Raw genomic sequence first — 18070 nt, forward strand, 5'->3', positions numbered from 1 at the left:
GTGCCGATAATCTGCTGGGCAGTTTTCACCACCCGCTGGAGTGCTTTGTGGTCCGATACGGGACAATTGCCATACCACACTGAGATGCAGTTGGTGAGTATGCTCTCAATGGTACAGCGGTAAAAGTCCGTCAGTATCCTGGGACAGAGGTGAGCTTTCTTGATGCTGCACAGGAAATAAAGGTGCTGTTGCACCTTTTTGATCAGGATGGAGGACTTCAGGGATCAGGTGAGATCATCGGAAATGTGGATACCAAGGAATTTGAAGCTTGATACATACTCCACTACAGCTCCGTTATGTAGATGGGAACACAAGTGTGGCTCCTAGCATGCAGGAAGTCCACAATAATCTCCTTGGTCTTCTGGGTGTTAAGGGCCAGGTTATCGGCACACACACAGCCAGGTGCTGGACCTTGTCCCTGTAGGCCGTCTCGTCACCCGCTCTGATCAGGCCAATCACCGTGGTGTCGTCTGCGAACTTGATTATGGAGTTAGAACCATGTACAGGAACGCAGTCATAGGTGAAAAGGGAGTACAGAAGAGGGTTCAGCACACAGCCTTGAGGTACGTGTTCAGGGTGAGAATGAAGGAGGAGAGGTTGTCTAACTTTTGCTTTGATCCTGTAGACAAATTAATAAAGACTAACCTCTGCTGTGTATGTTTACTTTTGCCTTTATATTTTTCTCCCTTTTGCTGCTCAATATTTAATTTGATTTTGTTATGGTTGTGGTTTTTGTGGATGTGCTGTATTTTTTTGTTTTTTTTGTTTGTAATAAAATAAAATGAATTTCTACAGAAAATAGACTATAGTTGTTCAGTGAACTTTTTGAAAACTTGATCTGATCCGAGCTTAGTAATGCTACTGAAAACTTATGAAAAGACATTTTTCTTGCAGCATTCACTAAATTAATCCACTTGTAAATATCCTCCCATTGTTCCTCTTATCTGTGTTCCTTAGGAAGGAACATTAATAAAGTACAGAACAACATTTCAAATGTAATATTTGACATAAATCTTGAACTGCAAATACTTATAATTAAATGCAGCATGCAAGTAGGAAGAATGCTAAACCTGTTTTTGTTTTTGAAGTTTTTATAAGAAATGATCTATATCACTTCTTAAATAGGGTTGTGTTGCTGACATCTTGAAATTCCTGCAGTATCGTAGCCCAAATTTTCCAACTCTGCTGTTTGTAGCAAAAGATCCGTGTTGGATTGTCTAATTATTTCTGAGACATTATTAATCTTGAATGATTTTTTTAAGTGAAATTCCAGTGTACAAAAAATGGATTTAAATGATGTTCTGTTTAAGCTGTATATCAATTTTTACAACACACAAAAAATGCTGGTGAACACAGCAGGCCAGGCAGCATCTATAGGAGGAGGTACAGTTGACGTTTTGGGCCGAGACCCTTTGTCAGGACTAACTGAAAGAAGAGATAGTAACAGATTTGAGAGGGGGAGGGGGAGATCTGAAATGATAGGAGAAGACAGGAGGGGGAGGGATGGAGCTAAGAGCTGGAAAGTTGATTGGCAAAAGGTATATGAGGCTGGAGAAGGGAGAAGAGAGAGGATCATGGGACGGGGGAAGCCCAGAAGATGGGCAAGGAGTTATAGTGAGAGGGACAGAGGGAGAAAAAAGGGAAAAGAAAATAGATGAGTGAGTAAGTGAGTGAAGGGTTCGAAGGGGAGGTGGGGCATTAACGGAAGTTACAGAGGTCAATGTTTATGCCACCAGGCTGGAGGCTACCCAGACGGAATATAATGTGTTGTTCCTCCAACCAGAGTGTGGCTTACTCTTCTGAGTAAATAACATGTAGTAATTGTACTCTTAATAGAAATTCATAAAAATCAAGTAGAAGTTATATACAGTGCTACATAAAACGATTCAGCCTCCAACCCTTTGTTCACATAAATGAGTGTTACAACAAGGGATTTTGATCAATTTAACTGAGAATTTTTATTTGTGAATCACGTGCTCCTTTTTTCACAGCAGAGCCCAAAGTAGGGAAAATTGTAAAACATGGAAAAACTTAAACTGCAAAAACTGAAATGTCAGCAGTTCAGAAGTATTTATATCCCTGTTGCTCAGTAGTTAGTTAAACCACCTCTTGCGGCTGTTACAGCCAGTAGTCTTTTTGGCTAAATCTCTGTTAGCTTTACACAGTGTGATGGAGCAAGATTTGTCCATTCCTCCTTGCAAAATTGGCCAAACTGTGCCAAGTTAGTTGGGGAATGGCAGTGGACAACAACCTTGAGGTCTTGCCGGATGTGTTTGATCGGGTAAAGGTCAGGATTCAAACTGAGCCAATCAAGGATATCGACTTTCTTCATTTGAAGCCACTCCATGGTAGCTCTGGCAGTGTGCTTTGGGTTGTTATTCCGCTGAAAGACGAATTTTATCCCCAGTTTAAGCATTCTGGTGGAGGCTAGCAGTTTTTTATTCAAGATCTCTCTATTTGGCTGCAATCATCTTCCCATCAATCTGACCATATTTCCAGTCCCTGCTGCTGAAAAGCATCTCCATAGCATGATGCTACCTCCACCATACTTTATAGAAGGGATGATGTTACCTAGCAGCAATAGATTACGTAAATGTACTGCTCGGTTTTGAGGCCTAAAAACTCAACTATAGTTTCACCTGACCTCAAGAACTTCTTTCACATCTTTACAGTATCTTCTAAGTGAGGCTTTGTAAAGTCTGATAGGCAAGGATATGCTTTTTTTTAACCCAGACTTCTTTGCCACTCTTCCATAAGTACCCATCTTGTGCAAAGCTTTGAGATTGTTGAGCATTGAACTGCATCGTGAGTTAAACCACTGACCTCTGTAGCTCACTCAGTAACTTTAGGTGTCACGATAGCTAGCCTGTCTTGTAAGTGCCATTCTTTGGTAACAAAGTTTAGAGGAGCAATTTGACTTGGGTAGTGTGACTATGGTTTCATTTTTTTTTTTGACTTTTTCACGATGACTGCACTGGGCAAGGAAGTATGTTCACTGCTCTTGAGATGGTCATGTATCCTTCCCCAGATTTGTGCTTCCCTGTTATCATTTCCCTGGCTTGTCTTGAATGCTCTGTTGTTTTCATTTTGGTTTGGTCTGTTGAAATTTACTATACTGTTGGGCCTTACAGAAAGAGGAGGTATTCTTATGCATTCATTGAAAGCAGGTGATCTTCCAGTTTTCTACATGAACAAATTGGGTGAGTGGTAAAGTAATACTGTATATTCCACCTGAGGAAAGTTAGTGTAGTACTTACAAAGGGAGTGAAAACTTTTTCAGCATCACAATTTTGACTTTAATCTTTAGCAAATTATTGACAGGTTTGGAATTTTTTTTGATTTGACATGATGCACAATGTTTTGTAGATTAGCAAAAAATCTAACTTCAGTATATTTTAAATTTTAAAAATGAGACAGTAAAATGTGAATATAGTTGAGACAATATTTTTTCAAGGTGTCCTTATTGACAGAATTGGACATGGGCAATGATGAATGAAGTGTTTGTTCAACAATGACATGTTTTTACTGCTGTCCATATAACCCAGGAATTCTTGAGTAGGATTATTTTATTTAAACAACCATAAATATTCCTGAAAGGAAGCAAATATTTTAAACTAGTGAATTTTCCATCCATTGAGTTTAATGTCAATAATATTGGAGAGCAGCTTAAGTTCTGGTATAGTTTCTTCAGCAAACATGTAATATAAAATTTTGGCATTTTGCAGAAGGCTGCAAAGTTTGTCAAGTCAAGATGTACTTGTTTCTCTATTTGAAATGACAGTTGATACTTTTTCTGCCTACTCCACTTCTGGGATGAAGGCAGTTACAGCTGCAGGACTGATGATGCATGGCTTCAGAATGAGAGTGGCTTCCTCAATTGTTTGCCATTTATAAACAAGTTTCAATTTCTGTAATAAACCATTCCCTCCAGAACTGGTGGTATCAATTACAGTATTATTAACACAATTCATTTAAAATATTTGTTTTAATAAGCCTGTGATGATTTGTAAGCTCTTTCAACTGACTATTCCTACAGGCAGCTGTTGATCCCAGGGGATCATGGGTTTGAGCCTCTGGTGGACTGGGTTAAGCAGCATCTGCAGGCACCGGTAACTGCTGCTTCTTGTGTTAGATCATAAGACATAGGAGCAGAGTTAGGCCATCTGGCCCATTGAGTCTGCTCTGCCATTCAATCATCGATTTAATAGCATCATTCCCACAATCCTGATCGAGAAGTTGCAGAACCTGGGCATCTTTACCTCCCTCTGCAATTGGATCCTTGACTTCCTAACCGGAAGACCATGATCTGTGTGGTTTGGTGATAACATATCCTCCTTGCTGATGATCAACACTGGTGCACCTCAGAGGTGTGTACTTACCCTTCTGCTCTACTCTCTATATGCGCAGGTAGGAGGTACAGAAGCCTGAAGGCACACACTCAGTGTTTCAGGAGCAGCTTCTTCCCCTCTGCCATCGGATTCCTAAATGGACATTGAACCCTTGTTCACTACCTCACTTTTCTTTAATATATCGTATCTGTTTTTTGCACGATTGTTAATCTAGTCAATATCTGAATACTGTATAAAGTATACAGAATAAGATTTACTTATTATTATTTCCTTTTTTTCTTCTTCTATATTATGTATTGCATTGAACTGCTAACTTAACAAATTTTTATGTCACACACCAGTGATAATAAACCTGATTCTGATTCCTTTTTTTTTCCCTCCTCCACCTCCACCACCACCCCCACCCCCAACCCTAGTTCCCCGCCTTCTCCCTGTAACCTTTGATGCCATGTCTGATCAAGAACATATCAATCTCTGCTTTAAATACACCCAAAGACCTGGCCTCGACAGCTGCAAGTGGCAACAAATTCCACAAATTTCACCACCCTCTGGCTAAAGAAATTTCTCCGCATCTCTGTTTTGAAAGGGCGCCCCTCTATCCTGAGGCTGTGCCCTCTTGTCCTAGACTCTTCCACCATGGGGAAACATTGTTTCCTCATCTACTCTGTCTAGGCCTTTCAACATTGGAAAGTTTCAGTGAGATTCCCCCCCTCATCCTTCTAAGTTCCAGTGAGTACAGACCCAGAGCCATCAAACCTTCCTCGTATGGAAACCCTTTCATTCCTGGAATCATCCTTGTGAACCTCCTCTGGACCCTCTCCAATGTCAACATATCTTTTCTAAGATGAGTAGCCCAAAACTATTTACAATACTCAATGTGAGGCCTCACCAGTGCCTTATAAAGCCTCAGCATCACATCCTTGCTGTTGTATTCCAGACCTCTTGAAATGAATGCTAACATGGCATTTGCCTTCCTCACCACTGACTTGACCTGCAAGTTAACTTTATGAGTGTTCTGCACAAGGATTCTCAAGTGGCTTTGCATTTCAAATTTTTGGATTTTCTCCCTGTTTAGAAAATAGTTTGCACATTTATTTCTACTACCAAAGTGCATGACCATGCATTTTCCAACATTGTATTTCATTTGCCACTTCCTTGCCTATTCTCCTAATCTGTCTAAGTCCTTCTGAATCCTGCCTATTTCCTCAACACTACCTGTCCCTCTGCCAATCTTCTTATCATCTGCAAACTTGGCAACAAAGCCATATATTCCATTATCTAAATCATTTATATACAGCGTAAAAAAGAAGTGGTCCCTATGGAACACCAGTAGTCAATGGCAGCCAACCAGAATAGGATCCTTTTATTCCCACTCGCTGTCTCCCACCAATCAGCCAATGCTCTAACCATGTTTTTCTATAATACCACGGGCTCTTAACTTGGTAACCAGCACCATATTTGGCACCTTGTCAAAGGCCTTCTGAAAGTCCAAATATACAACATCCACTGCATCCCCTTTATCTATCCTACTTGTAATCTCCTCAAAGAATTCCAATAGGTTCATCAGGCAGGATTTTCCCTTAGGGAAACCATGCTGACTTTGTACTATCTTGTTCTGTATCACCAAGCACTCTATCACCTTATCCTTAACAATCGACTCCCAACCACTGAGATCAGGCTAACTGGTCTATAATTTCCTTTCTGCCGCCTTCCCTCTTTCTTAAAGAGTGGAGTGACATTTGCAATTTTCCAGTCCTCTGGCACCATGCCAGAGTCCAATGATTTTTGAAGGATAATCTCTAATGCCACCACTATCTCTTAACACCACCTTTTTCAGAACCCTAAGGTGCAGTTCATCTGCTCCAGGTGACCTTTAGGTCTTCTAGCTTTTTGAGCATCTTCTTTGTTGTAATAGTAACTGCACCCACTTTTTTTTCCTTCACATGCTACAACATCAGATATACTGTTAGTGTCTTCCAAAGGGAAGACTGATGCAAAGTACTCATTTAGTTCATCTGCCATCTCCTTGTCTCCCACTATTATTTCTCCTGCCTCATTTTCTAACGGTCCTATGTCCACTCTCATTTCTCTTTTATTTTTAACATACTTGAAAAAATGTTTGCTATCCACTTTGATATTATTTGCTAGCTTGCTTTTGTATTTCATCTTTTCCCTCGTAGTGATTTTTTTAGTTGCTCTCTGTAGGTTTTTGAAAACTTCCCAATCCTCTATCTTCCCACTAATTTTCGCATTGTTGTATGCCCTTTCTTTTGCTTTTATAATAGCTTTGACTTCTCTTGTCAGCCATGGTTGTACTATGTTACCATTTGAATACTTCTTCAATTTTAGAATACCTATGTCCGACACCTTCCTCATTTTTCCCAGAAAGGCATGTCATTGCTGCTCTGCTGACATCCCTGCCAGCAGCTCCTTCCAATTTAGTTTGGCCAGCTCCCCTCTCATACCACTGTAATTTCCCTTACTCCACTGAAATACTGCTACATCAGACTTTACTTTCTCCCTATCAAATTTCAAGTTGAACTCAGTCATATTGTGATCACTGGTTCCTAAGGGTTCTTTTACCTTAAGCTCCCTAATTGCTTCTGGTTCATTACATAACACCAAATCCAGTATAGCTGATCCCCTAGTAGGCTCAATGACAAATTGCCCTTAAAAAGCCATCTCATAGACATTCAGCAAACTCTCTATCTTGAGATCCATTACCAACCTGATTTTTCCAATCGACCTGTATGTTAAAATCTCCCATGACTGTTGTAACATTGCCCTTTTGACTCACCTTTCTATAATATGTGGTCCACCACCCAGCCACTGTTGGGATGCCTTTATATAACTGCCATCAATGTCCTTTTACCCTTGCAGTGTTGTGTCATTGCTGAGTAGCAATGCTGGAGTGTCCTCTTCAGGGTACAAGCCTGGGCGGAAAAATTTGAAGAACCGCTGTTGCCCATGCAGCGGGTTTCCCCCTCTCCACATCACTGATGTAGTCCAAGGGAAGGGCAAGCACCAGTACAGTTTAGCATCAGTGTCGTCGTAGAAGTTGGCAGAATGAAGTTGTAAACAACATCAGACTGCCTTAGAGACCCCAGCTCCAGATTTATTCCTCTGGGTTTACTTCTAAAACCTTTCCCATGGGTGGTTATGGCCACAAGGCAGTGGAGGTTTAAAATCAGTTTTCTTTCTCTTAGGCGGGTTGCCATCCAAAGCTGACGGGCCCCACCTGCCCAAAACAGCTGGTTTTGAGGCAACAGTGGGCCGCCTTTGCCCCTTCTGTTGTCCGTAGAAACGGTTCCGAAGGCCAAGAGTTAAACTTGGTTGTCAGAGATTGTTGAAGACACACGCCATTTGGAGCACTTTATGGATAGTGGGAACTTATCCCCACTACCACCCCTGGCTATGACAACCTTAGGAACCAAACTGACTAAGCACTATTAAATGCTAATTCTTTCATTACTTATTTCAGTTATAAAGCAGAGTGGTTTGGCTGCAATAATGAAAATTTTCATTTACCAATTTGTATTACGACATCTGAAAAGTGGGAAAGCACTAAGTTAGTTTTCAATTTAATATCTAGGAATCGTATTGTTCTGAATGTATGGCTCTGCAGTTCCCTTCTTTGAGAAAGCATTTTGTTTGCATTCATCCTTTTGATTTGTAAAATTTTGGTCTAATTATGATCAGTACATAACAATTTGCATATTTGATAATTTGAGATATTTACTATAAATTAAACTGAGTACAGTATGATACACTGTCGTCATCGTGGCTGTCCCTCGAGGTCGAGGATGATGGTCTTTGTTCCATTACACTGTAGATGTGCAGTCATATAAAGTGTTTACTGTTGAAAATCTTGACTTATTTAATCTTTGCCCTTTTGAAGGATGCTGAAGAATGTGATAGGGCAGGTAGTGTTGCCACCTGTCAAGCTATTATTCGGGCTGTTATTGGAATTGGCATTGAAGAGGAAGATCGGAAACATGCTTGGATGGAGGATGCAGAAAGTGTAAGAATGGCGATTTTGTTAGATTTTAGTAGAAAATTACAGTTAAGATAGAGTGCTAAGATTCATGGAATATATTTTCCCCTGGTGACCTAAGAGCAAAGTTTTTTTTCATTCCAATTAGTTTATAAACAGATTTCATTTTTAATTTATTGTTGTATTGTTTGAAACGTGACATTTTTGCACATTGTATCAGAAGGGAGAACACTATGTTCTCCTACAGTTCAGTGTTTCAAATGCTGAACATGGTGAGCTGCTAGGAAATGCAAACCAAGAGTGTCCATATTCCCCTGCGTGTTAATGTAATGAATCTGTTGAACTTCACTACTAAACAAGTACTCTCATTGGGACCCAAGAGATTTTAATGGTTTCCAATGTCAGAATTTGTTAAGATTGTTAGAAACTTGGCTTCCCTCTCCCTTTCTTAAACAATGGAGTAATGTTTGTAAGTTTCCTGTTCAATAATGGCAATTGCTAAATCTAAAGGTCTTTGAAAAAATTGCCCAAGCAATAGTCATATCGCCACTTTTAATGCCCTTGTGCAGTGAAAGTTTTAAAAAGTTTCTTTGATTTTGATTTATAAAAATTGTAAGAAATCCACCAAAATGCCAGTGCGTCTTTTTTAACTGTGAAAATAACATTTGTTTTAACCAGTCAACTTGTTTTATTTCCATTACGGTCTCATCTTTTCATCTTTAAGCTCATAATTGCCTTGCTAATTTATACTTATCAAAACCAAAAGGAAAATGATTTGTATTGTATATTTTTAAATTTCTTTCCCCCTTCTTTTCTTAGTATCTGTTCCCATTTGTAGTCCTGAATTATTTTTTGATTCTTCGTTTTTCTTTCCCGTATATAGGTCTCTTTCAACTTGATGCAGATTAATTGTACAGCTCTGTTTTGGTTTGATACAGCATGTTCATCCTTTATTTACAAATCACATAAGGATTCTGTTCCATTATGCATTAGTGTTTACTCATTAGTAGAACAACTTTATTTACTACTTTCAGATCACTTCATAATTTGCATGCTATATTCATAACGATAATTGTGTTTTCTCTTTGTAAACTTAATAGCAAATGAGTATTTTTGTCACTATTCCCTAAATGTTTTTTTTTCAGCCTTAGTTAGCTTTCAGGTTGTGGAATGACAGTCATGAGAATGAGGCGAGATGAGAAACTCTTCAATTACAACCTGATATGTTCTGTCACAGGGAATGCTTGAGATTGTTAGAGAAACATTTGGATCAGTACCAGTGGAAACAAGTATAAAGAATGGAAAGAAAGTTGGTTTAATTTCAAGCTCTCAGAGCTGTTTCGATTCGACTGGGTATATGGATCTTTTGTGTGCCAGAAACGTATACATAATGCAGTGGGATGCTTTAACACATGCAGATTCTCTTCCAAGGATAATAGCTGTACATTGTCATAATTAAGCTAGGAAACTGTGTCCAAAGGGTTATTTGTTGGTATATATGTCATAAATATTAATTTTGGGATATTGGCTATGATTCAATTTGTGGTAAGGTTAACTCTTATTTTAATGCAACTTGAACAGCAGTAGAAAATGTTTGGATCTTCAGATTAACACTTCAACTGCTTATATTCATAAATATATTCTATGTTTACTTCAAGAAGTTATCAACTATGTAAGATGATTGATATCAGAAATTAATCTGAAATTGCTTTTATTTTTTCATAGTGCATTTCTCATGGAGCTCTTGAATGTGCGCGAGCTATCTATGCACATGCACTTCAAGTCTTCCCAAGCAAAAAAAGTGTGTGGTTAAGAGCAGCCTATTTTGAAAAGAACTATGGCACCAGGTAGTATGAAGTTGAAATATTTTACCAGCATCATTGTTTGGCAAATATGGTCAGAAATTTACCTTACTGTATTTAATATAAGAAATGGTTTTTTTGGGCTACCTAATTATTATTTACAGACTGAATCCTGTTGCTGTTGTTGCATGAAAATCCAGTAGGATCAAAGCTGCTACCGTCCAATATCTTGAATGATCTAACGTGATTTTAAGCACTCAGAGCCATAGAACACTACAACACAGGAACTGGCCTCTCTGCTCATCTAATTCGTGCCAAACTGCTATTCTGCCTTGTCTCATCGACCCACACCTGGACAAGAGACCTTCATCCCCCTCCGATCCGAGAACTTAACCAAACTTCTCTTAAGTGTTGCAAAGAAACCTGCAATATCATTCTTGAGATGGTGTTCTAGATTTTTTTGTATTATCCTTGTATTATCCTTGTGTTCAGCTGGTTTGGTGCAATTTCTGATTCACTGTGCATCAATCCATGGTGGTTTACTCCAGAAGGGAAGAACAACGCATTTCAGTGAGGTGTCTTTGTAGCATTATTTTCTTTTCAAAGATGATGAACCAAGTTTGTCCAACCTCTCCTTGCAAGCCGATACTCTCTAATCCTGGCATTCTCTCCAAAGCCTATCCATCCTTCCTGTAATGCGGCAACAAGAACTGCACACAATATTCCAAATGTGGTCTAATCAAAGAGTTCACCCACGTGCAACATGACTTGCCTCCCCTTTATACTTATTGCCCTGACTGATTAAGACAAGTATGTTGTATGCCTTCTGAGTCATCCTGTTTAGTTCTGATGTCACTTTCAGGGAGCTATAGACCTTCATACAAAGATCCTTCAGTGCTCCTACAGGTACTACCATTTACTGCGTACTTTCCTCTTGCATTTGATCTCCCAAATTTCATCACCTCACACTTGTTCAGATTAAACTGCATCTTTTATTTCTTCACCCACATTTCTAACTGGTCTATTTCCTGATGAATCTTTTATCTTTCTCACCTTGCTTTTTTTTTCGTCATTTTGATTTTCAACAAAATCACGTCACTTTTCTTTGTGGAACTTCACTGGTTAGAACTCAAGTCAGAATAACACTTTTTCACCACTGCTGACTGTCATCTGTACTTATTGCCCATTGTGGCACTGGTATTGAGAGCAGCATTGAAGATTCTTCATCTCTGGCAGTATTCAGGGCTTGCTTCATCATGTCAGTCGCTTCCTGTCTGTTTTCACTACTGTCACTCATGCAAGTTCCAGATGGAGACTCAGGAATATCGTTGCATACAGATGTAGCAGGGTTCTTCGTTGCTGTTTCCATAACAGTTTTGTTTTACCAGTTAGGATTGTTAGCCCTGAGCTAAACCCCTGAACCTGCAGGACTAGTGGACCACTGTTAGTCTGGCCTCTACCCTTTGACCTGTTTGGCATGGGTGACCCTAACAACAGCCAAATCATAAAGCCCTGACTCCAGCCAGTACAACTCTCCAGGTCATTGATGCATGCAAGTCTCCAAACCATAACAAGGTTGTAGCCCTATTGTAGGTCTGTCTTCTATGGCAAGTTAATTTTGAGTCCAAACTACCAAGCCTCCATAGATCCCATGTGCCTTAATCTTCTACAAGATATCTTGTTGAAAGCTTTTCTATAAAGTCCATGTATATAATATCCATGGCTCTACCCTCATAAATCATCTTTGTCACCACCTCAAAAAAAAAAACTCAGGCATGTTTGTAAAACATGACCACCCACACACACAGCCATTTCTGGCTATTCCTAATATGTCTATGTTTTTTGACCCATTATTGTTGAAATTATATCATAAATAATGTCTAGCCCATGAAGATTTTGTACGTGTTGGAATCTGTGTTAGTAATTGAGTGTACAGATCACTTTGTTTACTGTATTTGGCTTTCTAGGAATTTGTCAGTATATAACCACATTTGTAACAACATAATATGATAAATGGCTCAACATGATTTGTTTTTTTTAATATAAATATTGACCTGTATATTTTTAGCTAAAATATGTTTTAGACAATTAGGACAATGGAAATATGATACATTCTAAACATTTGTAGATAGAGCAAGTTACAAAGGATTGCATTAATGTCTATCAAATTGTCTAATTAATAAATGAATGTAAATAATTTTCAATATAGTGCAGGACACTGCATGCATGAATAATGATTATTTATTGGAGTGGTGGTGTTTCTGAATATATAATGAGTTTGCCTGAATTATCCGTAAGAGTATTCGTAGTTAAATAATACTTCTTTCCCCAGGGAATCCTTGGAAGGACTTTTACAGAGGGCTGTGGCTCACTGTCCAAAAGCAGAAGTTCTTTGGTTAATGGGTGCCAAGTCCAAGTGGTTAGCTGGAGATGTGCCTGCAGCCAGAAGTATTCTTGCACTTGCTTTTCAGGTTTGTTTGATTGAAGATTATTGTCATTGCTGAAATCATAAGACCTGATTTAAATATGTTGAAGACATGTTATTCAAAATTATTCAACAACAGAAATAAATGACATAATAATCTTGAAGTTAGATAATTTCTCTGGGGAGAAAAATAGCTAATGTTTCAGGATGATAGTTCGTTAGATCTTTACTTAAAGGTTTAGCATCAACAGACTTGGTGTTTAAACTGGATTAATTTTTATAATTGTCTCTTTCTTGCATCAGCACCTTAACTATTCACTTTTTAACATTCATGTAGTAAGGTGGATTAGATAGCGAGATTTTCTATCTCCCTCCTTGTGCCTTCTACCTTCATAAACATTCATAACATGAGAAATTCATATTATGAATCTGGGGATAAGTTTGCAGAATTGTAGCAAAGTGTGAGTTTTGCTGCACTTTGCCAACTGTTTTATAAACTTTGTAAGTTTGAAGTGCCTCTGAGATATTTCTGAAAAAAGTTTAGGCTTTTAACAACTTGAAGTGATTTTAAAAGAAACTGGTTCAACTGCAAAATTTAGTAAACCCATTTCTGTTTTATTTTGCATTTTTTATGTAATAGGCTAACCCTAACAGTGAAGAAATTTGGTTGGCGGCTGTTAAGCTGGAGTCTGAGAACAATGAATATGAAAGAGCACGAAGACTTCTGGCTAAAGCTAGGAGTAGTGCTCCAACAGCAAGAGTAAGTAAATATCAAACATTTTCAAATAAACTTTATTTCCTTTGGAGTGAAAACACCTGTAGTAACTCTGCAACATATGTGTATACTTAGGAAAAAAGGTGTTAAATATTAAAGAAAATATCTATTGCTCCTTTTTTAACATTTGATTTGTAATCACAAAAGTCACTGCAACTACTTATCATCTGTAGTGACCTATTTTCAATCTTTTCATGCTTAAGAAAACAACCTTAGTTTTAATTTTCTATTTTAAATCTGTGTGGTAGAAATCAAAAATTAAGTCCTTGTACTAATTTCTCAATGTTTTCTAACTTGATACCAACAGCAACCACATATTGGTTGTGATGACTTGCTTATCAGGAGGTAATTGAATACTCCCCAGTTTTTGAATCGGTACAACAGCATTTGAAAGTCATTTTGCTTAATAGGCAATATATCCATTTACTCCTTCCCCCTATTTGAGGAATAGTATATATAGCAGCAATTCATGAAGCGCCTAAACCCACAGCCTCAACCATCTCAAATATACTGTATAGGCCATGAAATGTATGGAACCCTCGCTACCTCAAATTCTCCTTGAAAATGCACACTTTCCTGACCTGGGGATTTTTCTTTGTTCCATATCTGTTGCTGGGTAAAAAACTTGTAATGAAATAAGATCGTGGGAATCTTTCATTCCTGTGATACAAAAGATTGCAAGGTCTAAAGCAACTGGATAATGCTGCCTTTTCAAGGTAACCAGAAATGAGTTGAAATATTGGCCTTTCTGAAATTTTAAAATATTGTGAACATTTATAATTTAGTCTCCCTCTCCATTCCTAATCTCCCTGCAATAGCTTTGCAGCTTTGTGATTTAATGTAATGACAAAACATTGGAGCTACTGCATAAATTGGATCTAAAATCCAAGCTCATAAGACCATAAGATATAGGAGCAGAATTAGGCCATTTAGTCCATCGAGTCTACTCTGCCATTTCATCAAGGCTGATCCATGTTCCCTCTCAGCCCCAATCTCCTGCTTCCTGCCCGTACTCCTTCATGTCCTGTCTAATCAAGAATCTTATCAACCTCTGCCTTAAATATACCCAATGACTTGGCTTCCATAACCTCCTGTGGCAACGAATTCCACAGATTCACCAGTCTCTGGCTGAAGAAATCCCTCCTCATGTTTGTTCCAAAAGGACACCCATCTGTTCTAAGGTTAAGTCCTCTGGTCTTGAACTTCCCTACCACTGGGAAACATCCTCTCCACATCTACTATGTCGAGATTTTTCAATGTTGGATAGGTTTCAATGAGGTCACCCCTCATTCTTCTGAATTCCAGTGAGTACAGGCCCAGAAGCATTAAACACTCTTCATATGACAAGCCTTTCAATCCCAGAATCATTTTCATGAACCTCTTTTGAACCCTGTCCAATGTTAGCACATCCTACATTGCATCCTTGCTTTTATATTCTAGTCCTCTTGAAATGTCTTTATTTTCAAATTTTACAATCTTTCATTTGGCAACTTAACCTACAAACTTACTTGCTTAGCAAAAGCAATTTTTACAGCAAATACTAAAATCTATTGATTTTTCTCTCTCAAGGTTTGTCATTTCATGTTTGTTTCCTGTTTAATGGCCTTGATTTTTCCAGTTGTTTATCATTGATTCAGAACATGTGCCTGAAATTTCAAGATCATCACGCCAGTGTGCAACTACTAAATTTGTTGGCTAGGAGTGGAGAACAATTTTCCATCTGTGTTCTAAGTAACAGCAGGACTGAAACTTATTGACGTTTGCCAATCAGAGGTTCATTTTGTTATACAGAAAAAACATGGAAGTCATGGAAAAGAAAGAAAAAGCATCAACCCCTCCCTTGCACAAAAATTAACAGATCACCCTCCTGGAAAACAGCAGCTAGAACATCAACCCCCAACACCCTCCATCGCAAAAGAAAAGCAATAATAACATCAAACCCCCATCCCCTCTCTGACACACAAAAATTAATAGATCACCCACATGGGAAAAACGGCAACAAGAACATCAGACCCCAGATCCCCAACCCCTCCCTCACACGTAAACTAACATATCGCCCACTCAGAAAATGGAAACAAAGACATCAGACCCTCAAACACTTAATCTATCAGTGAAAAACTGGCACCAGTCTGAGAGTGCAATTTGCTCTTCACTCCTCACCAGCTCGCCTCCCCACAGATTGAAATTGAGAGAGCCTTACAAGTCAGTTCAACCCCAGGATATCTGGGGAAGGAGGTGAGGGGGAAGTCAACAGTGAAGTAAACTGAAATGTACAGTACTATGCAAAAGTCTTAGGCACTCTAGATTTTTATATGATTTCTGATGGTATGGCCTCCATCATTGAGGTTGTGTGGGATTACTTGGAGAGACAAAAGCAAGTAAGACAGCAGAAGAGCTGTGGCAAGTTCTCCAAGATGCTTGGAACAATCTACCAGATGATTATATAAAACTGCACAACAGTGTACTGAAGAGAATTGATGCAGTTTTAAAGGCAAAGCGTAGTCACACCAAATATTACTTTGATTTTGTGTTTACTGCTCTTCATAGTTTTTTTTATATTTAGAAACTTTTCCTTTCATTATTTTTGAAAGCATCTTTGCTTTACAGATTTTTTTTTACTTGTGCCTAAGACCATTGCACAGTACTTTATGTTGCTTGCTGATTAATTAAGGAACTTGTGCAATTGTCAATGCATGTGTGGAAGTCCCAGACCTATTGCCTTTTAACAACAGCCTGGTATTGTTAGCATGTTGACCACCTTCTTGGGCCCGTAGCTCCCAGTGAATCATAGGCCACCGATAAACTTCCATCTCCATCATCCTCTGCAATTTCTAGAGGTTGGACCAGAAGTGTCCACCACATCTAATTTTGGCCTCGACAACTCTTCTCGATGTGTTATTTCAGCATCCTCTTTTCCTCTTTCCATTTTAATGCCTGCCTGGTGATGTTGATGGCTTTCTCAAGGTGTGGCCAATCCACCTCCATTTCTGTTTGCGTATTTGTATCTCTATGGATTCCTAATTGGTGCTTTCCCACAGTGTCTGGTTGGTTACTTTGTCAGTCCATCTCATGTTTAGGATCCTTCTCAGGCACTGGTTGATGAAAGTCTGCAGTTTTTGTAGGTCGTCTTTGTTGTTCTCCTGGTTTCAGAGCTATATAGGAGCCTTGTTTTAACATTTGTGTTGAAGATTCTGATATTTGTTTTCCTTGATATTCACACTTTCTTCAAGACTTTGAAACTACTCCAGCATTGTTGATGCTGGCTTTGACATCTGTTCCACCATATATATTCAGTGCTTCCCAGGTAGACATAGGAAGTCATTTCTTCCACGGTTGTATCTCTCATCACTATGGGTCTATAGCTGGTGGAGTTAGTGGTGAAGAGTGTTTTTTTTGCATCTGTTGGTTAGAACTAGACAGTAGGGCGATGTCATCTGCAAACTCTAGGTCATCAAGTTGCTGCCACATAGTCCACAGGATTCCATTTCGTTTTTCACTTGTCTGTTTCATAATCCACTATATTGCCAACAGGAAATAACAAAGATAAACAGTTAGGCACATAAATAATATGATGAAAAATAAAAATGACGTCACGAATGTTCCTCATGGTTAGACTAAAACCTAATGGTAACTAACTTGCCATCATTTCTCATCTTGCCCAACCATACATCAACACAGAATTATCTTCTAAAAAAAAACTCTTCAGAACATGAGGATTAGAGGCCAGTAATCCACCTTTTGGTTTCCATTTGGATGACTGCATGCTCGTTAAGGTTCTGATTTTCTAGCTGAAATAAGGGACTTATTACTGATGATTTTTCTTTATATTGTAGGTATTCATGAAGTCTGTGAAATTAGAATGGGTGTTAGGAGATATTCCTCGTGCACGAGAGTTGTGTGATGAAGCACTAAAACATTATGAAGACTTTCCAAAGTTATGGATGATGAAAGGTCAAATTGAAGACCAGGTTGAAAATACAGAGAAAGCTCGTGAATCATATAATCAAGGGGTATGTATGCTTTGTTGCTAGTGATTAAATATGCATTAATCTGTTTTTACAGAAAGCACAGGTTGTCAATCCTTAATCTGAATTTCTGCAGTACTGAAGTGATACCTTAAAAGTCCATAAAATAATTCTGCATTTTAATGTTTTTTTATATACAGTTAAAGAAATGTCCCCATTCCAGTCCTCTTTGGTTGCTTTTGTCGAGACTTGAAGAAAAAGCTGGCAATCTTACAAGAGCAAGAGCCATATTAGAGAAAGCACGCCTTAAAAACCCACAGAATCCAGAGTTATGGTATGAAAAAAATGTGAGACTTTAATTAGCAACATGATAGTCACAGATGTCTGCGTGATTTAACGCAATTTTGTAAAATGGTGCAATAAGCATTTAACTTCCTTCTGTTTAAAATATTCACTTGAAAATAAGTTGCATTTTGCGTTACTTAAACCATTTCATTTACTTAAGCCTTTGTTTTTCTGATACTTTATATATAGAATGACTGCCTGTAAAATATTTCTAATTATGACAGGTTGGAATCTGTAAGACTAGAATACAGGGCTGGTCTGAAGAATATTTCAAATACATTAATGGCAAAAGCCCTTCAAGAATGTTCTAACTCTGGTAAGTTATTTAAAAGGACATCAGTATTTAAAGAGAGTACTGATGTTTTTACTTAAGTACATTAAAGCTGGTCACCATTTGGTAGGTTAGTTTACTTCC

The 18070-nt window shown here is 38.4% G+C and overlaps 1 protein-coding gene across 1 annotated transcript in view; it reads left to right on the plus strand.

The window, feature by feature from the left end:
• prpf6 (PRP6 pre-mRNA processing factor 6 homolog (S. cerevisiae)) overlaps nt 1-18070 on the plus strand; it is an 86089-nt gene that overhangs the window by 53896 nt on the left and 14123 nt on the right. The window contains exons 12-18 of the mRNA XM_063041376.1: nt 8248-8370; nt 10069-10190; nt 12478-12616; nt 13211-13330; nt 17179-17355; nt 17511-17644; nt 17880-17971. Coding sequence (XP_062897446.1) covers nt 8248-8370; nt 10069-10190; nt 12478-12616; nt 13211-13330; nt 17179-17355; nt 17511-17644; nt 17880-17971 — 907 coding nt within the window. The remainder of the gene's footprint in view (nt 1-8247; nt 8371-10068; nt 10191-12477; nt 12617-13210; nt 13331-17178; nt 17356-17510; nt 17645-17879; nt 17972-18070) is intronic.

Source organism: Mobula hypostoma, chromosome 2, assembly GCF_963921235.1.
Source record: "Mobula hypostoma chromosome 2, sMobHyp1.1, whole genome shotgun sequence".
Lineage (NCBI taxonomy): Eukaryota > Metazoa > Chordata > Chondrichthyes > Myliobatiformes > Myliobatidae > Mobula > Mobula hypostoma.